The 24,257-nt window shown below is 35.4% G+C and overlaps 2 protein-coding genes across 3 annotated transcripts; one reads left to right on the plus strand and one right to left on the minus strand.

Annotated features, from left to right (window-relative positions):
* Nucleotides 1–1,392: 1,392 nt before the first annotated feature.
* On the minus strand, nt 1,393–6,047 carry LOC134538281 (uncharacterized). Its single transcript, XM_063379452.1, has 2 exons — nt 4,055–6,047; nt 1,393–2,080 (listed from the first exon to the last, which is right to left on the minus strand). Exons 1-2 carry the CDS (start codon nt 5,722–5,724, stop codon nt 1,906–1,908), a joined length of 1,845 nt encoding a protein of 614 aa, XP_063235522.1. The 5' UTR covers nt 5,725–6,047; the 3' UTR covers nt 1,393–1,905.
* Nucleotides 6,048–6,418: 371 nt separating this feature from the next.
* Nucleotides 6,419–20,178, plus strand: LOC134538283 (adenosine 3'-phospho 5'-phosphosulfate transporter 2). Of its 2 annotated transcripts, XM_063379454.1 has the most exons (6): nt 6,419–6,830; nt 8,412–8,533; nt 9,313–9,575; nt 14,688–14,878; nt 16,490–16,671; nt 19,950–20,178. In XM_063379454.1, the coding sequence occupies exons 1-6, from the start codon at nt 6,648–6,650 to the stop codon at nt 20,119–20,121; spliced, it is 1,113 nt and encodes a 370-aa protein (XP_063235524.1). In that variant the 5' UTR covers nt 6,419–6,647; the 3' UTR covers nt 20,122–20,178. The 2 variants fall into 2 exon arrangements, with proteins under 2 accessions (XP_063235524.1, XP_063235526.1); XM_063379456.1 differs by lacking the exon at nt 6,419–6,830 and having other exon boundaries at nt 8,450–8,540.
* Nucleotides 20,179–24,257: the final 4,079 nt, after the last annotated feature.

Genomic DNA, 24,257 nt, shown 5'->3' on the forward strand with positions numbered 1-24,257 from the left:
TTGACCATTAAGTAGTATCCTTTTATCAACACCGCCATATTTATTTACAATTAACAAAAAAAACGAAGATGCACGATCGAGCGTTTGGCTCTCTTGTCTGTGAAAAGAAGGCTTCCCCCCCAAGGATCAAGGTGTAATTTATACCTGGAAATGAATTTTTCATTCAAGTTTACTCCACAAACTCTATAGACAAAGGAAATGATTTTAAATCATTCTGGAAAATCTAAAGTTCTGGAGAAAAGTTATTCCAGATAGTGAAGATGATGATATCCTAGATTTCACTAACGCAAAATGGTAATACCAGCTGCACATTTAGAACAAGTTGCTAATGATGTATCAGGTGGCGAGCAAGTACCTAAGCAAGACATTGTGGATTGGTGTGAACACGATAAAAATTGACCTGGTGTTGATGTACTAACTGATGATGACATTGTTTAGAAAATCAAAAGGGGAAGAGAATAAGGGAGAATCTGGAAGCACAAGATTAAAAGTGAACAGCCTGTAAAAGTGTCACACACACTCGCACACAGTTTATGCTGAAGGTTTTCTCGACTATCTAGACACAAGACGAAGATAGCCTCCTTATGGACTAAATGGTTTCACGGAGAATTCTTTCCAATATTCCTAATAAATTTAAGAAGGGAAATGGATCCAAAAAGCAGATTTGATTTCATTGAAGGACTTCTTTTTTACTGCTGTTTTAGATTTATGTACTAAAACTTTTTCTGTAAATTATGTCGTAACACTTTAGTACCTATTACATACTGTGAATATGTATGTATTGGGGTATTTAATAATTTTTGTTGTGAATCGAGACAGAAAATGCTGCCGAGATGTACTCGGGGTAACTGTATACGTATATGAATTATGTACAACCTTAAACAGCATTTGTCTAGATATTGAGGAAAAAAAATAACCAGTTTTTTTTTTCTTTTACATTCATTTAACTATTTTTCAGTTATCCGTGGACCCCTTGCCAGTCATTACCCTGGATAATTGTGAGTCTACTGTACTTATATTCATGACAGCCTTGTTTCCTTCCAATTTAATAAAAAAATGTTTATTACATAATTTTATCGCTGATTAATTTTGTTTTGTTAACACATTCCTTGTCAATGTTTCCTATGCTTTCGACTAGGAAATAAACGGCTGCTTGTACTTGCAGTAGTTCAGCATTTGTTTACAAAATCGCCTGTTTTTGTGCGTTTGCTGTCTGCTTTTCTCAACTATCCCTATGATTAAGAGATTTTGAATACAGTTACGAAGTACTTAGAATTACCTTTCAGAGTACGTAGTCTTTAAAAATTGTACATTATAAACCTTTTGAGTTTTTATACTTAATTTTAGATTAATAAAAATATAATTCTGTAGGCATTTCAATGAAAATATGCATTATTATTTTTTTTTTTAATTTTAACTAGTTTTAATTACAGTTGTAAGAACTAAGAATTTTTGGGGTCTGTTTCTGTAGTGGGTGGTATAACAGGCACAAGTCAACTTGGTTTCCTTCGGAATTATGTCCTTTTAACCATCCACTACGTCGAAGATGTAGACTATGAATGCTGCGGCGGCAACAGACGTGCTTGCTCTTCCAAGAAACATAACATTCTTGTGGCTCCTGCTAATAATGCGGGAAAATTCATGGGAGATTGTTCTCTTTTGGAAAGTGCTGCTGAAAGGCACCATTTGCTTGAAGTGCTGTGGGCAGATGTTTGTGATGCTTTCCTTGAGACATCAAGTGGACCTGATACTCAAATGTTTGTAAGAATGCATACTGTAACTGTAACTATATAGGTACATACAAATCATACATTGCATAGGCAATATACCCACTTTTTTTCTTTCATTTTTAGATTTATATATATATTTAGAGAGAGACACAAACACAGATGTTTTCTTTTTTCTTTATTCATATTCATATTCATATTCATCCAGCAATTGCTTTGCCTTTTTATAAAAGCTGGGAGGAATATCATACTCGAAAGGCCTTCTTCTTTTCTTCCTCCCAACATTTTTCCATTCTTCCATTGCATCAATGTCCCAAGTGTCCAATATGGAAGACACCAAGAGGTCTCTGTACCTGCAATAAATTACGGGCATTGTTACAACCTTAAAATTATTTTGCACCTTTCCCCATGAAACACGCATCTGAAATTTTTACTTGAAAGGTTACAAGGCTGTTATGTGGGTAACAACCGTACTGCTGTACCTGATTTTCATTAGGTTGTGTAGCACTGGACAAACAAGTGAACAAGAAAATATTAAAATATGTGGAAAGTTCTTCAGATCTTTTTTTTCGCAAAAATTTTAAGCAACTCTGATTTTTTTTGGTCACTCTTGTGACTTTCTTCGTTTTAACTGTTTCTATAAACTACAGCATATTTTTTGGTAAATCTGTATTGTACGGATTAGCGCCAAAAAAAATCGTACAAATATGAAATAACTTTCATTATATGCTCTTTTACGTCCTCTTTTCAAAACCGCCTGCGGAGATTAAAAATTCCAATTACTTTTGGAGATATCGCCGTTCTTATTTTGCAATACAAGCCCTATGTAATCATTCAACAGACGCCATTTTATATTTTGCCGTGTGTGCGTGAATGCCTAAATAACAGAAATTTTCCATTAGGTAAGGTTAGTTACATGATAAATACTTCAAAATAAACGTAAATTAAAAATAATATTAATTAATTTTACTTGTATAGTTTTAAGTATTTATAATGTAACTAACCTGACCTAACAAAACGGGACAAAGGTAGATTAGGTCAGGTCAGCTACAGTATAAATACTTTGAAACTGAACGGACATTAAAAATAATAAAATTAATTTTAATGGTTGTTTACTTTTAAAGTGTTTATAATGTAGCTGACCTGACCTAACAAACCGGGAAAAAGGATGAACAGTAGGAACTCACATAATTTTCTTTTTACGTGATGTAGTCCAACTACGTCGCGAAAAAAAAAATCATACTTGTAAACAAGCAACAATGGTGGAACGCGGGAAGCCTACGATTCACTCATCCTTCTGGACATACCCGAATACTCACGTTGGCAAGCCTTCTTTCAACAGACGAGAGGCAAACGCCCGATCGTGCATCTTCGGTTTTTTTTTTTGTTTATTGTAAATAAATATGCAACTCATGAAAACTAATGGTCAATTAGGTTATGTTAGCTACATTATAAATACTTCAAAACATTGTGGATGGTTGATTTGGTTAGGATAGCTACATTAAAAATACTGTGAAATCATGTAAACGGTTTCCTAGCGCTGGATAGCTACATATTAAAAAGTTATTTGCTAAGCAACCATAAAATGATTTTACAGTTTTTTTTTATGTAGCTATACTTACCTAATATAACCAACCATCCACAGTGTTTTAAAGTATTTTTAATTACTTCTTGCTAATTTTAAGAAAAGAAGGCTTGCCAACGTGAGTATTCGGGTATGTCCAGAAGGATGTGTGAATCGTAGGCTTCCCGCTGAACTCCGCATCAGTGCACATCACGAAAATTAAAAAATTCCATATCTCCTAAAGTATTTGGAATTTCTTATCTCCGCCGGGTTTAATGAAAAGAGGAAGTTAAAGAGCACACAATAAAGGTATTTCGGATTTTTAAAATTTTTTTTTAAAAACAATCGCCAAAAAATTAATATTAAAAAATTCTATATCTCCAAAAGTAATTGGAATTTTTAATCTCCGCAGGCGGTTCTGAAAAGAGGACGTAAGATAGCATATAATGAAAGTTATTTCATATTTGTACGATTTTTTTTTGGCGCTAATCCGTACAATACAGATTTACCTATTTTTTTTATCAGAATAATTGTATGAAACATATTAACAATATTAAATATTAAATAATTTTTTTTAAAATAACTATAAATAAATGTAAGTAGTAGCTATTAAACTATTTGTCTTACACAACAAAGCAAAAACCCAAAATTATCTGAACAAATAAGCTAACTCCAATTTTCATGTAAGTAATAAAATTCTAAGGAAAAATAATTTTAACAGTAAAAACATTCAGTCTACTAAACATACATTAGGCCTACTTACGATAATAATTTCCTTTTCGACTTCATCCATGGAAATCTGCTGATTATCGAACGGACAGGTTGATCATTACGTTCCAGATTTATGTCGTCACAATGAACTTTCAAAGCTTCGTGAAGATGATTCATTTCCAGGGTACTGCTGAACTGCAGCGTGTCTGTGCATCTGCTAGAGAGACGTCCGTCCGTGTCAGAACTGTCGGCCGTTGGGAAGTCTGTCCGTCCGAGCAACTCGTGCTGGAAGATGTCACCGGCGGCGGTTTGTACCAGAACCATCGGTGACTCGAGTGCGTCGTTCGTAACGCAGGTTACGCCGCTGATGCTCAACCTGAACCTCTGCTGCGTGTCGGGCCGAAGGTTGTGGCCGAAACAGTTGCTCCTCCTCAAGTAGTCGGAGAAGGACTCCAGCATGGCGGGACTCAAGGAGCCGTCACTGAACACTTGCACTTCTGACGAGTCCTGGGAAGCCATCACCAGGGCCTCCCGCTCGCCTCCCGTGCAGCAGCCGTACAGCGGCGGCGATCGCAGCATGTGGGTCCAGAACTCGCTGCACGCGGCACTGTGGTTGTTCCTGACGTCGAGGGTCAGCAAGTGGTGCGTGGTCCCGACGTGCAGCCTGCTGGCGTGACGGGCACTCGGCACCACGCTGAACACGCTCTCGCACCTCAGCATGCCCGCGTGCTTGGAGTCCTGGACGCACCAACACGAGACGTGCTCGCTCAGTCCCTGACGGAGGTCGAAGCGACGGACGCACGAGCGATCCGAGAAAAACAGCATGTGCGGTGAATCCCCAAACACGGCGGCAGACCACTTTTCATCTGCGACAGGACTACAATGATACGGAACATGGTGAGAAATTTTTGATTGGGTAGCCACGTCCCAGATGCTCAAATTATTGTCCATATGAACACTACAAATCTGGTCGTAACTTTTTCTACTTAAATCAACACTAACAAAAGGTTCTTTGGATACTGCAGTAAAACACTTATTTCCAACTATCACATCTTGCTCAATCTCCACCTTGTACAGATTTATGTGATTTCTACTTCGAGCCACTGTGTATCCGTGTTTCGATGAAACTACTTGGAAGATAGTTTCCTTCTTCACAGGTGAAACACATGCTGCCGCAGCCAAATCTGCCAACCCATTCTTCAGAGGAATAAAGTACAGGCTGTCGTACTTATTTCCTTGGGCCGACGTCAGTATAATCCTGCCATCAATTTCAAAATGGTTTAGCTGGCCACCACAGTAATACCAATTACAACAGCCATCGAACTTCAAATCCGGGTCTTTGCTTACGTGCTTCACAAGTTTGACTCTCCGCTCGGACATGAGGGTTCCAGTTTTGCCGTGGGTAGCGAATTTGTTGAAGCAATCCAACGTTTCCGCAACGTCACGCCTGTTGCGTCTGAGGATCCCAAATTTGTTTTCAAGTTCATCACGCCACCTCTGTTTCCTGACAACCAGTTCCGTTACAGGGTCCACACCTTTAGCTAACTCTGAAGGTGGGCTAACCCCTTCAAGCAAAAGCTTGAGTTGCGATTTGGTAACATCTTCATCCACATAAGTACTTACGTCCTTGCACAACTTGTTACCAGCTACAATGTAATGGGGGTAATATAACAACAACCTTTCTGATACTGAACGAAAACGATTTTCTTCGAGTCGTGTCATGCCAAAGTTTAATTTGTTAAACACTTCGCAAATACTAACTGCTATGCGTGTTGGTCTCTATAAGTAATCAAACATTTCTGCAAAAATCATACAAAATAATTTCCCGGAAAACACGATAATCAGTTAATACGCCCACGTGTTAATTAAAATGGGTAACTTCTTGTTTTTAAACAATAACTATCCAAAGATATAATGACTACTATGCCGTGTGGAGTCGCAGGAAACATTGATCTTAACAACGATACTAAAACCACTTGCTAAATATATGCTTAGAATCAGTTACAAATAAGTACGTCATCTTTCAACAGTGTCCATTATCATTAGTTTCTACCATGAGAAATAAGTGATTTTGATAGATTTTCCTAAAATTATAATTATTTATGTGGGGGTTTAACGTCTACCTGCACAGTATACTAAATTGTAAAGCTGTACGAAACGACGTTTTTCCCCAACTTTAAACATTTACCTTGTGTAAAGAAATGTCAGAAATATATGTGGGTTATTCACGGTAAGGTTTTAAAGGACGCAAAAGACTTTATCCTTTTAGTTTTAGGGCAGACTTTTTTTAATTTGTGATTAACTCGCTAAAATTTTTATTCCATAATAAAATATATTATTGTGAGTCTAGTTGAACTTCTAAAAATTAACAAATACTTTTTCTACGCAGTAATCCTTAATATTATTCATCTGTGATTCAAAACAGCCACGTTCAAATTTTTATAAATATAGGTATTAATAGTGGTATTGAATTGAATCATGATTAATCGTTCGGGGATTTTATAAAGTTATTTGCTTTAAGAGTATTATATCAGTATTGTATTTGATTATATTGCGTATTCAACGGTGTAGTTATTTTCAGATTATTACAGTGAAAACAACCGTGCTCCTAAATGGACCTTAATGTCAATTGAAACACTTAAAAAATGGATTCTAAAATAAAAGTAGACTCTATCAACGCCGACTTACCTAATGTGAAACATGTTAGTGACAGTGCTAGAAGCATTAAATTGCTTTGTTATGATATCCAGCACTTTAGCGTACCAGTGCAGTTTTTTTGCTGCTGCACTGGAGTTTTTATCTTCTACTTGATGTACGGCTATTTACAGGCATGTAAACCATTTATAATGTTTTGACATTTTCAAATCGTGTTAGAAGTTTTGTCAGTAGTCAAACTTAGCGTAGTATAAAGTTACTTATCTAATAATCTTTTTTAAAATACCATTTAATGTAGCTCTTCTAATCAATTTTTGGTAAATATGTATTGTACGGATTAGCGCCAAAAAACATCGTACAAATATGAAATAACTTTCATTATATGCTCTTTTACGTCCTATTTTCAAAACCGCCTGCGGAGATTAAAAATTCCAATTACTTTTGGAGATATCGCCGTTCTTATTTTGCAATACAAGCCCTATGTAATCATTCAACAGGCGCCATTTTATATTTTGCCGTGTGTGCGTGAATGCCTAAATAACAGAAATTTTCCATTATGTAAGGTTAGTTACATGATAAATACTTCAAAATAAACGGAAATTAAAAATATCAATTAATTTTACTTGTATAGTTTTAAGTATTTATAATGTAACTGACCTGACCTAACAAAACGGGACAAAGGTAGATTAGGTCAGGTCAGCTACAGTATAAATACTTTGAAACTGAACGGACATTAAAAATAATAAAAATTAATTTTAATGGTTGTTTAGTTTTAAAGTATTTATAATGTAGCTGACCTGACCTAACAAACCGGTAAAAAGGATGAACAGTAGGAACTCACGTAATTTTCTTTTTACATGATGTAGTCGTTCAACTACGTCGCGAAAAAAAAAAAAAAATCATACTTGTAAACAAGCAACAATGGTGAAACAAAAACGCGGGAAGCCTACGATTCACTCATCAATCTGGACATACCCAAATACTCACGTTGGCAAGCCTTCTTTCAACAGACGAGAGGCAAACGCCCAATCGTGCATCTTCGGTTTTTTTTTTTTTTGTTTATTGTAAATAAATATGCAACTCATGAAAACTAATGGTCAATTAGGTTATGTTAGCTACATTATAAATACTTCAAAACATTGTGGATGGTTGATTTGGTTAGGATAGCTACATTAAAAATACTGTGAAATCATGTAAACGGTTTCCTAGCGCTGGATAGCTACATATTAAAAAGTTATTTGCTAAGCAACCATAAAATGATTTTACAGTTTTTTTAATGTAGCTATACTTACCTAATATAACCAACCATCCACAGTGTTTTAAAGTATTTTTAATTACTTCTTGCTAATTTTAAGAAAAGAAGGCTTGCCAACGTGAGTATTCGGGTATGTCCAGAAAGATGTGTGAATCGTAGGCTTCCCGCTGAACGCCGCATCAGTGCACATCATGAAAATTAAAAAATTCCATATCTCCTAAAGTATTTGGAATTTCTGATCTCCGCCGGGTTTAATATATATATATATATATATATATATATATATATATATATATATATATATATATATATATATATATATATATATATATATATATATATATATATATATATATATATATATAGACATATATATACACACACACACTTAATATGCTCCACCAGTAATTATCAAGTCATATCTTTAACAATATTACCTAATGTGTGATTTTGTTTTGTGTGTGTAATAGTTTTTTTACTGTATTATTGTATGTTTTAGGAATTAATTTTTACTCTGGAAGGATTCAAGCCATATGGGTGGTACTTGACCCTTGTCCAATTCGGATACTATTCCATATTTGGTTACATCGAAATGTCTGCGAGAAGGATATCAGAACGGAAGTGAGTGGTAAGATGTTTTTTGCAGTCAAACGTTGTGTGCTTTGTAAACCTTGAGATTTTAAATTTAGGTAGTTAGGTAGAGTGATACTTTCAAGTAGGCTACTTACGTATTAAATCTAAATGTCACCAATTTTAGTAGATCGCATCCGTGTGAAGCCGAGGCGGATCGCTAGCGTTCTAAATAAAAAGGGTTTTTAAAGCTTGCGTAGGTAGATTGAGCAGCACTGTGGATATTCCGCTCCATTAATGCATGATGAGCAGTGCGAGAATGTTCTAGCTGTAGCCTTGTGTAGTGAAGCATGCTTACATTAGGGCAAGGGCCACCGCCTCACTAACAAAAAAGAATAACACATTCTTCCCCCCGAGGTCGCTCTCGCACGTCGTTACAATTAAAGACTAACAGACTACATGCCGAACTAAACAGACAATGTAGCTACTCAAGCTACTGAAAAAGACCAGATGAAACGAGACAAGCAAACCAAGCTAACAAGACCGAATTACAACCTGACAGCAGCTTATATTAAATCGGCGCAGCACAGCGCGCATGCGCCAACCCCAGGAGGGGAGGCGAGGAGAAATCAAACACACACTAGGAGGGGGAAGGAGGAAGGGGAAGATGCTGACGCGCGAAGTTTGATGGTAGCGGACCTGACCGCTACAGGTACATCAGCTAGTTATACATGAATGTGACCCTGTGGAACGGTAGTGTGATAGGTTGGGTAGATAGACACCAGGTAGACACCAGGTTTGACTGCGACGAGAGCAATGCTGCTCCGCAGGATCCCCGCCGGGACGTACCTCCTGCTGGCGGCGCTCACGCTGGGCACGATGGGGTTCTCCAACTCGGCGGTGGGCTACCTCAACTACCCCACGCAGGTGATCTTCAAGTGCTGCAAGCTGATCCCCGTGCTGGTCGGCGGGGTGGTCATCCAGAAGAAGCGGTACGGGGCCCTGGACGTGCTGGCGGCCTGCAGCATGTGCGCGGGGCTGGCGCTGTTCACGCTCGCCGACAGCCAGGTGTCGCCCAACTTCGACACGACGGGTGAGGCACGGCCGGCGACTACTTGGCATCATCATGATCCTTGGTCCAGGGCCGGCGCGTCCATGCAGGCGAACTAGGCGACCGCCCAGGGCGTCAAGTAGCTGGGGGCGGCGCAGCACAACACACAATAGCTGATACAAAATGTTTAACGATTATTGAAACCAGATGAAAATGGATTTTTGTAACAGTTTGGAATGTTTATATTGATATAAGTAATTATTTAAAGTCCACGCTGACCTGTTTATGATTTGTAATAAGTAAAAAAGTAAAAAAAAAACACAAGCCTGCTTACATTTGATTGTTGACAAAATCTTAGGCTTACGTGATGTATTTTGAGGCAAGGAAAATTTTTTTTGGGGTGTCCGGTCTGAGGGGGGGGGGGGGGGGGGGGGGGGGGGTCATTATGGTTTTTCGCCTAGGGCGCCAATTTACCTTGCACCGGCCCTGCCTTTGTCGTATAACACTTAGTGCAACAGACATTATCATACACAATAAAAGTAGCCCACATAAACTACACATATACACATATAAGCTTACACTAGCGTAAATTTACTCAGGCTTAAGTTCATTTAAGTTTACATCATTCCATTCATCAGTTGTGTATAAACTTGTTCCTAAACTTATTGAAAGACACTGATCTACCACTCAAAGATAACCTGTAGGCCTGTGCAAAAAATCAGTTTTTTTAGTTCGAATCGAATATAAATATCAAATTATTCTCTAATACTAATATCAAATTCAAATAGTAATAATTAGAATCCCACTAAAAAAAAAAAAAAAAAAATTGTTCGTATATATAACAAATACATATTGGGAAAAAAGCAAATGTGTAGTGTAGTGGCTTCTGGGGAATTAGATAAAAAATACTAAAGTGAAAGGTTGATCAGGTTTAGTCAGCTACAATTACCATAGGTAAAATTTTGTTGAAATATTAAATTTTCAAAGGAAAATATCAATAATTATTTTCATGGTAATCAAAACAGGATATGCAATAATATATTTTAATAAAAAGTGAAGAAACTTAGAGGGTGGGTTTGAAAAGAATGTACAGTGAGCAATTTTAATCTGTAGTTAAATGTGAGTAGGTCTAAAAAAATGTCAATCTTGTTTGTTTGGATTTTTCACTACGTGTAAATAAATTATTAATGTTAACGTTGTATTAACATATGCTAACATTATTTATGGATTATATATTTTTTTTGGCTTGTTTTAACTAAAGTGTAGGAACACAGTAGCTGCTTAGAATGGAATGTTCCTCTCTTTTTCTGTCCAGTGTATGTGTACTTGGTAAAAGAGGCGAATTTTTCCCCCCTCTCTTTTTAGGGGGGCCAGGCATGATAAGACATGATAAGATAATTAATTGTCTGAGCTGTTAGTACACTCTCGGAATGAGTGTGTGGGCCTGTATGTATCTGGTCGTCGTTCACTGTGTATTGTCCACCAGAAAAAGTTGTAGGTTGATCTGAAAATTGTCAACTTTAACACTGTGCGATGTTTTGGTTTTTACAGACACACATTTATCCTTATCAGGATGCTGGCAGTTCTAGTATATTTTCAACAACCTGCCGGAATCTCTTCTCTGTAAAATATTTTAGCTGATTACATGGGTGTTAGTAATGTTTCCAAATTACTGTAATAAATCCGGCTTTACTATGTTATTCGTTTCAAATTTTACATGCCCGTATGTAGGGAAAAAACTCCACATAAATAACTAAAACCTTATGAAAAATCCTGTGGAAATTTTGTCCCCGCCTGACGAGAAATTCTACTGTGACCTTAAAATTTTTCTAGACTTGTGAGATCTTTCACAGCTGTATTCGTATTTGAAATTGAATTGAATACGAATAATAAACTATTAGTTTTTATATTTGAAAATTTGAGTATTCGCCCAGGCCTGGTAACGTGTTAAAACATTTTGCACTTATATTTTTAAAATTCATCTGTGTCTTAGATAAGAGATTATAACATAAATTACATATCTATTTTTAGAATTAATTATGGTTATGTACACCACTTCTTACGATAAAATGTCTTTAAATTATTCTTAACAAACAATAAACAAATGTAAAATTAAAATACATTATGGTTGCTCACCTGCTTCAAATTTTGTTAGTCATGCTAATATGACTCTACTTCTGGCTAGACAAAACAGGTGAGTCCACAGATAAACTGGCAATATAGGAATTCGTAATTCCAACGATAAATTATCATTAGCTTACGATTTTCATTTGATATCTAATTCTTTCTTCAATTACTTGATATATTAGTATCCATATGACCTTAAATAATACTTCACTGTCATTGACTGCCAGTGCTATATATATAGCGAAACTTAGTCGGTATATAAATTTATGTGTTAAAGGGCGCCTTAAAACTACTGACTTATAAATCATACAAACCGAAAAGGATTCATTCGTACAATTAAGATTTAATCTCGTTTACTCATCACAGTAATCACCATATAGTTGAAACTATCAATTTATATTTCTGTGAGAGTCATAACTTCCTTTAGTACGTAAGAGTAAAGCCTTTCCTAAATAATAGTATTTACACGCCTGTATTGTGGGTTTAGTATTGTCTAAAATCACGTCAGCAGTTTACCGACTAGACTAGTGTCTCGGAGAGCATGAGTGATGAAGTAGGACTCCTGGGTTTTTCCTGGATTTGGGTAGACACTGGATTCGAACTGAAAAGAGGGTTCAAAACTGGACGTCCTTCTGGCTCTGGAAAGTGGTAAAATCAGAAACGGATGGACCTCACCGACAGTCTGTTCACTGAAGAAACTGCAGTCACATCTGTAGACAGCGGGATGTCGTCCCGGCAAAGATTCGTCCTTCAGATGTTCGGGATCGGCATCGCCAAACGCTAGGAACGCCTGGTGGTTTTCCTCTGGAGCTCTTCCGAAGATATTAAATGTCTTTCTCGTGCATAATCACCAACAAACGAAACGACCGACGCGGTTGTGTAGTTTACTTGAAGTTCGGAAATTTCCCTAATTCCGTCACTAAAAGTGCAGAAGTTTCTATTTACTCGTCGTTGTCAGCTAAATAACGAACTCCGCTGTTGTCCCGGATCAATTTATAGATAGTATTACGGGTGAAAATAGTGATTCGACCCGAATACATGTCTGTTCCCTTCGTAGATCTTTCCTACCATAGCCTTGAATCCCTCAAATATTCTAAAACAACCGCCAAATTATTTTGACAACCATCGACGTTAAAACTTTCATAAAACAAAACCAGTAAGGAAAAGAAGATAACAGCTCTAAATTTGAAATATCAAAATTTATAAATTCCATAGAAGACATGAATGACTATTCAATACTTCCAAAACAGTTTTCCCTCCTTAAACCATAAAATAAATAAAATGTAGGCTTCACTCGCACGTCTTCCAGAACTATAACTCCCTTACATAATTTGTTACATTAATTATATCAAGTTAGTTATCTATAAACGAATTGAGCGTTTAAACATCGTACTATATATATCTTGAGTTTTAGTTTTAGTTTCTGTTACGCCTGCTAAGAGTTTGGACATGCAGTTAGAAAATGGTTCGGAAAACCTGGAAATTTCAAGATGGGGTCTGAAAAGTCAGGGAAGACTATACCTCAAGGCAGTTGCTCTCAAATGTTTTGATGTCAGGGCACATTTAAAATCCTACAAATGTTGTAGGAACACCATAAAAAAAATTTCTGAGTAGGTAATATGTTATAATAATTTATTCAGACCTGTTTACAAACAGCTATTGCTAATAGTTTTATTTGAAGCTTTGGTTGTGATGCAACGCTTTGCATATTATGTCATGCTTCGCATATGTTGCAAAGCTTTAAAACATCGGAAGCCTAAGATTTGCTAATGGAAAAAAATATATATATATTTTTTTTAATCTTATATGTTTAACTTGAATAAAGTGGTTACTTGAAAAAATCAACAGGTGGCACTCTGTTTTTATGAATGCTCAATATTAATATTATGCATGGTTACTTTATGATTTGTATTGAATTATGTTATACGTAAAACCCAATTGGTTAATCAATTAATCAGTTCAAACATTACAAATATTAAACAATTTTTTTTGTTCTTCTTTCCTTTATTTTATAAAATAAGTGTCTTACGGGTTCGCTGAGAACAATATTCGCAACTCGATTAGACTTCGCCAACATTTTAAAGATTCAATTTTATTTTTGCTTCCTATCAAAAAACTAGTATTAGCACAGGTCTATCTACAGCAGAAAGCCCAGTGCTTGATTCGTTTCACTGAAACTGCTAAGCAAGTTTTTTTTTTTTTTTACTTGAATACTTGAATATTGTGGTGACACACCAGGGAAAACTCAGGGAATTTATAAGGTGGTTTGAAAATATGTATTATGATTACAAAACAGTAATCATTATTTTTCACGCTATGTAATATCATAATGTATTAATTTGTGTATAATTAATAATCTGTATCTGATTTTAAGTAATATTAATTAAAAGTAACTGATAGTAGATGATAACCATTAGAATAAAATATCTATAGTGTTTCGGCTGATCACAAACAATTCTGTATCGTTCCAAAAATTTATGAACCAATAGGCCTATATTAATTTTTTTTTCAGACAGGGAGTGTTATTTATGTAGTTTTGATGATATGATAACAATGGTAAATTTGTGGTGTGCAGAAAAAACTTATCGTCAATTTTGCATGTTACACATGTTCGCTGAAATGTATTTTCATTAATAGATAGGCTGATGAGTCAGGTCAAAAAAAAAGTGTTTTTAGTCAGGGAAAAACAAGTTAACCTCAGGTAATTTGGCTGAAGTAAAAGTGCAAAACCCTGAACACTGTTGATAATGATAGTTTAGGGAATTAAAGGAAATGGGGATTTTTAAAGAAAAAGTTTTTGAGAAGCCGCTTGTATTAGAAGATAAAATGGATTTACTAGTTCAAAAAAAAATTTTCTTGGATGGTCAGAAATCGTATGTGCCACAGCCAAATGTTGGGAATTATCGACTGTTAACTGTACCAAAATCTAAAGTTTCTGGTTGAGAGGAGTAATTGTATTTCTTGAAACATATCTGTTCTACTAATGAAACCACACTTCATGTTCATACGTTCCTCAATTTGTTGCAGGCGTGGTGATGATATCATGTGCTCTTGTCTGCGACGCAGCCATAGGCAATGTGCAGGAGAAGTCTATGAAAATGCACAACGCTACTAACACCGAAGTTGTCTTCTACTCGTACTTCATTGGCTTTCTGTACTTGATTGCAATCATGGCAGTGTCAGGCGACTTTATAAAAGGGGCGTTGTTCTGTGCAAAGGTGAGAAAATCACAAATCTACTAGGAGATATTGTGCTCTGTGTAGTTTTTGCCTGCATGTGATTGTTGAGAATATGAAGTGTTGTATCGTAATTTTATGACCTTTTTGTACATTATTTTGCCTTGTTATATATTCATATTAACACTTTGGGTGCTGTTGACATATTACATTGCAGTGATCTCTGTGAAATCGCTTGCTGCGTCACCTAATTTTCATGAGAAGCTTCCCATGTCATGATGTCAATTGTATATAAACTAAAACAGGAGAAAAACTAACAGTTGTCTTTCTTGTTTTACGCTCAATTAAACCATTACAGACACAGCATAATAATGTAATAACCATGTTGTGGTAGCAGTGCAGTGCACGCCAGCATATGCATTCAAAAAATTTTATCTTATATACCTACCTTATATATACATATTATAACTAAATATCTTTTTCTGATCTTACTCCGGTCTTTTAATAACTATTTTTCACATCGTATTGACACAGTACTGGTAACATAAATTTGAATTTGAGGGTCAGATAGGAAAAGATTTGTTGGATCATGACATTAATGTAGATGTCAAGTTTTTATATTCTTAAAAGAAAACTCTCCCAATTAAAAAGCTTGATCCACCAGTGTGAATCCAAGTACTACAGAAAATGATTATAGATAAGATTTTATGGTTTTATTTTTAGTCCAATTTCATTATTAAAACAGATGATTTAGGTTTTTTTTTTTTTTTTTTTGAATAAGAGCTGTTTTTAATACTTACCCCACCAATATCGTGGTAAAATTACATTCTGTATTTTTATAATTAAATAATCTGTAATAAATTGGTCTAAAACAGAAAAATTCAGAATAAAAAAAAATAACAAGCATTTGTGGTATTTAATGAATTAATTTTTTTTGAAGTGAAACTACTAATGCGACTTCCAACAAGGTTGCGTTAAACGTTTAACGCTACCATAGAGGTATACAATATACTTACGAGTTTGAATTGCCAAAGAAGTTTCACTTCTATCACGTGTACCTACTGAGTTACTCGTGCTATTTTTTTTTATCCATGCCCTTTGGTACAATTTTTTGTCCAAAAAAGACATTTCCTTGAATTTAAAAAATTTAAAGTGGGCTATTTCTAAGATTTTAATTAGTTTTGGTTAAATGCTACTTAATTCCATGATGTAATGTGTATGTCGGTGCTATATGGTATATGCTTTTCAAGGTTATCGCAATCCACCATATAATCATGTTTCTTGTCCCTAGTAATGATTAATGAAAACTTTATTTGAAGATTTGTAGTGTTAGTGCGTTATGCTATGCCTAGGGACACCTGTATTTCGCGATTTCATTTCATGTCAAGGTATTTCACAAAACACTGTAGTGTTTTTTCTAAGAGTCGTGGCAAATTGTGAGGGTGCAGCAGTACGGTGACCACATTCTCATTGGCCCCGTCAAGAGCGGGACGACACCTCTCACCGACCTCAGCCAATAAACCACAGGAGAAAAGCTACAGTATTTTGTGAAATACCTTTGACACGAAAAAATGTATTCGCGAAATACAGGAGTCCCTAGCTATGCCGTAATCAGAGTATGTCTGACATCATTAATTCTTTCTCTGCCTGCAGCATCCGTGGGAGACGTATGGTTACGGGCTGCTGTTCTCCATGTCAGGGTACTTGGGCATCCAGATTGTCCTCACCCTGGTGAAGACCACCGGTGCGCTGGTCGCTGCGACGGTGACGACTTGCCGCAAAGCTGTCACCATCATGATCTCGTTCGTCTTCTTCTCCAAGCCTTTTACATTCCAGTGAGTGTGTTGTGATTTGTAGCACCGATTGAATTAAAAAAAAAAACTATTTCACTACAACAAATTAATGTACACACTCTCGGGAACGAAAAATATAACACACGCATAAACAAATCACTAGCGGAGCACACACACAGAAAGTACTGAAGGTAACGTAAAACAAACAATAATCTGTACATGCCACATCCTGTGTGTGAATAGTTTGATGCAGGAAGAAGCTGTCATTGTTTACCGCAAAAAAAAAATATATATATATATATATATATATATATTACTTCCCCCCCCCCCCCCCCCCCCCCCCATGGTTCCCTTAGAGAAAGTATGGAAAACATACAAAATGTTTATTACCAAACTGGATTAGTAATTTTTTTTAATACTAATGTGTTTCTTACAATCCCAAAACCAGTCTCTATTAAAATCACAAATTCATGTTTAGTTGAAAACCCGTCTATTATCATCATTAATTAAATGTAATACGTATCAACTAATGAATTGATGACGGTGATGATTGGAAGCTCAATCAAATGTTGATTGCCATTCACCTAGCCACAATCAAATAATTTGTGTGTGTAGGTTTTTAAAATGAGCTTTTCCCGCGCAACTGAGAGGGGGAGAATAAATGTGAAGGGTTGGAATGTCTGGGAGTTGGAGTAGAAAAAAGTGGCACAGCAGGGCATGTGGGGATTTGTCATCACATTAAAGTGGTCAGATATGTGGGAAAAAAATAGTAGAGACTTTTTTTTTTTGCATAAACAAATTGGCAACAATTTTTTATTCAGTGCATTTTTTTCTCGGTGATGCATAGGGATGGTGATTTTTCGTTTTTGCAAAATAGATGCAAAATATGCTAAATTATATTTTTTTCGGCTACAAAATGCGAAATCTAGACTATTCCGAGATATATGTGAAATCAAGGTAAAAAGCGTAGATTCGTCTTCACTCTACACAATTTATTTACCGATTGTATTTCGTTTCAGTTCAGTATCAAAAGAAACCATCATTTTATGGCGTATGGCGTATTCAGCACAAGTATGTTATTGTCACGTCATTCACAACACTATTGTTCGTAAATATTGAATGAAGAATGGCCATCCGTGCCTCGTGATTGTAAACAAAGCAAAGAACAACTAGCTGGAAGAGTGTCTGTCATCTTGCAGAGTACAAGTTTTTAGGCCACCATATTGCGACATCTCTGCTTCGCTGCGCTAATAATTGTAAGTCCCATTTTCTGTCTGTGTTTCACGTGAAAGCCGCGTTCTTGTGTAGTCTGTGGAAGGTGGTGTGTTTACAAATACGTGCATACTCGTGAATGTGTTGTAAACTGTTATTTCTCGTGGTAAAAATGGGACGAAACGTAATTTCCATTCGCGATCGCATAAATGAATACAAAAGTGAACAGTTCTACGAAAGTGATACAAATATTTTAATGTGCAATTTATGTAATCGCCGTCTGGAGTGGAAAAAAAAAAAGATGTACTTGAAAAGCACATTAAATCTGAGGGACATCATGCTGCAAAAAAAAGATTCACCGAGAAATCGAATGAAGAAAAAAAGTCGGTGAAACGGCAAGCAACTGTTTCTGGCATGATCGGGGAAAAAAAAGGCGAAAATTAAAAAAACCAAAAAATAATAATTGAAAATCAAGTTTCAATAACATTATTTGTGCACTACATCAACTATGGCCATGAACACGGCTAAAAAATATTTATTGTAATTTTAAGTATTCAATTTATTGCACTCATAAGTGCTAAAAAGTTGTTTGGAAACCTGCCAAGATAGGCTATCTTTACAGTTGTGCTAGATCTCTATTTCTTTAATATGTGTATTATTTAATGCTTTTTAAAAATATACTTTTCTTCAGGAATGTAAAATGAGAGAATTGGCTAAATCTTGTTTTTAAAAATGCTACAAAATGCTAAATTTCACATTCAAAATGCTAAATGTTATTATTTTAAATGCTATAAATCACCATCTCTAGTGATGCACCATTTTTGAGATACATTTGGGGAGAAATACATGAAATATGAATTTGTGTAAATGATGAAGGAAAAATTATAAAATGTTTCAACTTTAAAAAATACAATTTGCTGGGATTTTTTTATCATGACCACAGATTTAAACGTCTTTAAAAATAACCAATATTCTTGATCTAGACAACAGTAACTACTTCAAATATACACATACCCTCCTTTTCCAAACCTCTGCTACCCTTGCTAACCATAGGCTCGTCTGGTGACAACTATTTTATGCTTAGGTATCGCATTTGCAATTTTCTCCAATGATAAATTGTAGGTATGTAGAGTTCACAGTCATGATTGTATACAGGGTGTCTATCGGTCACGGAAATCACGATGTTGAACCCATGGTCACGGATAAGTCGCGAAAGTGCCCATATTGGTTACAGTGTGAGAATTTTCAATCTACAGCTGTGGGTGCTTGTCAGCAACACACAGGCTTTTTTTTTATCATACGTTACAGTTTCATTTTATATTAAAATTTCCAATTTTTTTTTTTTAAATTTTTTTTTTACTCAGCAAAAACTAACCTACTTGGATGTAAACAAATACCATAGTAAAAGAATGTAAATATAAAGTATGTTTCATCATGTAAGTGTCTTGTTATGCATGGCATGATGAATAGTGAAGCATTATGTTGACAATATGGCGTTGCGAGCCTTTGGGACATGTGATGGCTGTGCGGTTAACAATAATGTTTTTGTATGCATTAGAAGCAAAAAAAATAAGTAATTTATTGCGGATTTGACCTTTTCTGCGTAACAAGTTACTGATAGATATAAAGCAACAAGTGTACCAGTAAGATGTGGCTGTGTTTTAAGGACTTGTGTTTATGAAACCAATGTGTTTTCAACATTTTTATTTTGTTGTGTATTTTCATTGTGTTTGCATGTGAAAATTTAATTGTTCAAATGCTTGTGGTAGACGTCTTCAGCACACGTACAGCTGGTATTTTGCAGTGTTTTTTCATGCATAATACTTAAAATTTCAGGTCGTAAAGAATTTTTTAAAGGTTCCCAAAATCACCAATTTTTGGTGTTGGAACCTGGTGACACCCTGGTATAGAATTAAATTTTGATGGCACATTCATACTTGTGTTTGGGAAGTGCATGGGTACTGCTGGTTATTTATACCTATGTAATTGTTTTTCTTTTTTCAACAACATAACACATCATCTATTTTAAGTATTTAAAAAAAAAATTGTTTATTTCTACATTTGAATGTAAAAGTTTTGTTAATGCTGAACTTTTTGTGTTTTTTCAGGTATGTTTGGTCTGGACTTCTTGTAATTCTCGGTATCTACATAAATATTTACAGCAAGAATCAACATAAAATAGACATACGAGCAATATTTAACAAAGTACTCAATAGGATATCAGTATTCACGAAACAGACTAAATATCCACATTACAGGAAGATTTTATCTGATGTTTGAACCGTGTGGTATTAGCACAAAAGTGCTTGCAATAAAACACAAGATATGGTGTGTTTATTCCTAGTTTTTTTCCCCCCCCCCCGGTTAGGCAGGCGCCATGTTGGGTTGATAGTGATCTGATATATTTTAAGAAAATGATATTGGTATTTTTTTTATTAGTTTTATGTCCCTTGATAGTATTCATTTTAGTTTGAGATGAAAGTTGAGTATATGCATTTACAACTTCAGTTTACAGTTATCTGAAAAGCAAGATCTCATTCCAGATATGACTTTGAGAATACATGTAGTACTTTAGTTATATTTAGTATTATGTGAGATTTAGTACTAAGATATGTTTGTGTTGGTAACACAATCTTACTGACTAGTTTTCTATAGTCGCTTATTTCCAACTTAATTTCTTTCATGGCCAAGCAAGTCTGCATGACTACTATCACAGTCATTAGCGTAGTAGTCTGGCATGACATATGTTGATAAACCCAGATTGCTTTATTCTAAAAAACCTTTTTCATCTTGTACATATTGAATTAAGTCTTAGGTATTTCAATTAGAATGACCAAAAAGATGTACAGTCTAGCCCATGAACAAGTAATTTTTCTGAGACACCTATTGAGTCTAGCAAGAATAAATCATCATTAAGGACCCCAGAAAATGGTAAATAAAACTGGCTCATTTCGGTGTAAAAAAATGACAAAAGCGGTGCAAAAAAATGACAAAAGCGGTGCAAAAAACCGGTTTAAAAATTAGCAAGCGGTGCAAAAAATCTGTGTAAAAATAAGCAATCAGTAGAGACCCCAAAAAATTGTGAAAAAATTATGCCATTGGCGGTGTAAAAAAAACCTCATAGCTTTACTGCTTCCTTATTTGCCTGGCCAATTTTTGGGACATAAGTTTCTCTAAGAGTGTTGGCTGATGATGGCAAATCCCCTGCACCTAAAATGTATACATAACATACAACATACTTATAAATAGGTAGCATTTATAAGGTTATCGCTGAAAATATTAATGGGCTAATTTATTCAAAACAATTCTTAGCCAAACCTAACCTTTTATAGATTAGGTACTGCTGGATTAGAGTCAAACCATAAATCAATGAGTCAAAAATATATTGTGGTGTGCTCACCATTTCACAATGCAATCCATCCTATTTATGTGTTTGTTAATCTGAGGTACTTGCATATTTAAGGTAATCAATAATATTGTAGGCCTACATATGCTTATGAACTTTTATTAGAGGGGGAAAACATTTCTAAATAAATAAGGCTAACCTTCAACATGGGTGTTACACCATTCCCTCATAGCTGGATGATCAGCTTTTTCCAAAGGAATGTTAACTTACAGCATCATATTAACAATGTCAGAAAAAAAATTCTTGTTTTCTGCACTTTAAAGCTTGTTTGCTTTATTCACGCTGTCGCCTATCGAGATTTGTTTAGACACGGTAGAATGCTTGACAAAATAATTGTCTTTTTTGTTTTGTGTGTGTCATTTGCCACATGCTTTTTGCACGTGTCTTTGAGTGTACAATCAACCCGCACGTTGCAGAACTTGCACATCATAATTTTGTCCCGCTGATCAAAAATATAAAATCATCCGATTTTACCTCTCTTTCGCGATCAAACATTGTCGAAGTTTTCGGCATCTTAGCCACAAATTCAATTGTATCACAAAACTTACAAAATGTGGACGGTAGTTGTAAACACTCATAGATATGTGCACGCAAAAATGACTGCCATCTTAGCTCGATGCGATTCAATTAGGTTAGAAAAATCGACACCAGTGTGCCTTGCGGCAGAAACGACCATTATTCAAAACACGAAAACTGTGGAGTCAATTTGTTATATTGGTAGTGCGCACATATCGATTGTTGACAATTTTTACATTTTGTTTTCATTTGCGATGGCAATATTTACTGTTTGTAAACAGAGTAATAAAAATACGTGAATTTTAGTAACTTGTCAAAACGAAGATAATATCACGGCACTAGTCTTTCAGTCTATGTTTATTTCACGCCTATGTTTATGATGGCGTAAATAAATAGAACTTACGACATAAGGACATTATTTTGTGCGAAAAAGCGTGAATTTCGCGACTATGTCAAAATCAAAGGAAAGTCGCAAAATTCGTTTAGAGTATCAAATTTTCGCGTTATTTCGTGAATTTCGCGCTTCACCATTTTTCGGGGTCTCTAATCATCATCTCTGGGAGGCTTGATTTATCACAATCATGCATCAGTTACAAATTAATTCAGTGTCTTACATTAGCAATAAACATAACTTTCGTAGTCCAGATGTGCATTCTCTTGGGACGTTTTTACCGTATTTTTTTTTAATTTCTGTCATGATTTAAACTTCAGATAATTATGGGCAAATAAAAAACCACATCATCTCTGGGAGGCTTGATTTATCACAATCATGCATCAGTTACAAATTAATTCAGTGTCTTACATTAGCAATAAACATAACTTTCGTAGTCCAGATGTGCATTCTCTTGGGACGTTTTTACCGTATTTTTTTTTAATTTCTGTCATGATTTAAACTTCAGATAATTATGGGCAAATAAAAAACCAAAGTCATTCTGATGCAATGCACCTTTTATAACATTGGTAACATTGCTAGCATCACAACTGTAGTATCACGTGTAGTCATAAAGCTAATGTTCACCAGACCTATGAATCAAAGTTCTGCATTAAAATGGGAATGTGCAGAATAACTATTGCAGTGTTGTTGAGCTGTGAAGTGCTAAATTTCAGAAACCAAATACTTAAAAAATTTACCTATTGTTAAATGATCTTTGCATTGTATAATAAACCAGTGTAGTGATACTAATACATGCTTTACTGAGTGGTGACATGTTCTTTGCACAACCATTATAAAACAAACAACACAGCATGCTCTTACTGTACTTATTTCTCGAAATAGTTTTTTTTTTTTTTTTTTTTCCACTTGCTGTATTCTTTGCAATATAAATATGGTCCTTATTTGTTTGGGACCATCAGGGCGCGGTTACACGGAACGCAGAACTGCTTTACAGGTTTATATGAACATGTTTACGAACGCTAAGGTGTACTGTTGCACTGCAGTTGGTGTAATGTGTGTTCAACTCCAAAACTGATCTCTACTGTCATTGAATGAATGTGTTGTGGCTTCCATTTATTTGAGCCAGTGTACCTCTGCTAGAGAATTACCACCAGCATCAATTTTAAAACAATAAAATATTTACCTGTTGAATTTTTTTTGTTGCAATCGGTACAATATTTCACGGACTTGTGCCAGGAATAATCTCCATCTTGCTTTTTAGTCTCAATGCTCAGCGGCCAATAAGAGGCTTTTGTTAAAGATACGTAGTTCTGAGCTACTATGCCAACCTGTTTAGGTTTGAATGAGAAATGGCCTCAAACGAAACATGTTCAGACTGTGTGTAACTCACACGCTAAAGTTGGAACATGTTTACCGGGAGTAGTTCAGCGTCCTGTGCAACCATGCCCTTAGTAAATGATTTTAAGTCATCACGCACAGTGACATAGCAAATTACATGTATGTCTTTTGATATTGCAATTTTACTCGTGTAAAAAACATGTTCAGCTTTTGCTATGTTTTTGTTTTGAGTGTTTCTTCTTGTACGATAGAGACAGTGAAAAGAGATATTTACAATTTTTCTTTATAGTATTTTTAATTTGGTTTTTAGCATTAATAACTCATAAATATTGCATGGTTTTTGTATATTAATTCATACTTTAAACAAAACAACCAAGATTTTTTCCCCTTACAAATGGCTCCATTGCAGACAAATAGCCTAGTTATGAGGAAAACTAGCTTTAACTTAGATGCTTCTATTCCACCAGTAAAAAATCTTATGATCATGTTTAAAATTCCAATACATGCAGTATCTTCTGAATGCTATAATCACGTTATTGTGCAAAGTGTGCGTATAAGTCATAAGATTTAAGCCCTTTCATGCAGAAATTTTTGGATTTCAATATGGCTTAATTGAAAACCTGCATGCTTTGCCTCTAAACAACATCATTTAGCCACTTCCAACCACTGTAGATGCACCCACCGAAATTGGCAGATGGGACTGCTAGTAGCACTTAGAGCGATATTCCAAATCATTCGGGTAAGGTAGCGAATAAGCACTGC

The sequence above is a fragment of the Bacillus rossius genome, chromosome 13 (assembly GCF_032445375.1).
Source record: "Bacillus rossius redtenbacheri isolate Brsri chromosome 13, Brsri_v3, whole genome shotgun sequence".
NCBI classification, from domain to species: Eukaryota; Metazoa; Arthropoda; class Insecta; order Phasmatodea; family Bacillidae; genus Bacillus; species Bacillus rossius.

Excerpts from the sequence above, each read along its gene's own strand:
- LOC134538281 (XM_063379452.1), bottom strand. The coding sequence starts at position 5,724 with ATGACACGACTCGAAGAAAATCGTTTTCGTTCAGTATCAGAAAGGTTG. Across the intron at positions 2,081-4,054 it reads TCGAAAAGGAAATTATTATC|GTACAGAGACCTCTTGGTGT; the intron begins GTAAGTAGGCCT and ends AATTTATTGCAG.
- LOC134538283 (XM_063379454.1), top strand. The coding sequence starts at position 6,648 with ATGGATTCTAAAATAAAAGTAGACTCTATCAACGCCGACTTACCTAAT. Across the intron at positions 6,831-8,411 it reads TGATGTACGGCTATTTACAG|GAATTAATTTTTACTCTGGA; the intron begins GCATGTAAACCA and ends TGTATGTTTTAG. Across the intron at positions 14,879-16,489 it reads GGGCGTTGTTCTGTGCAAAG|CATCCGTGGGAGACGTATGG; the intron begins GTGAGAAAATCA and ends CTCTGCCTGCAG.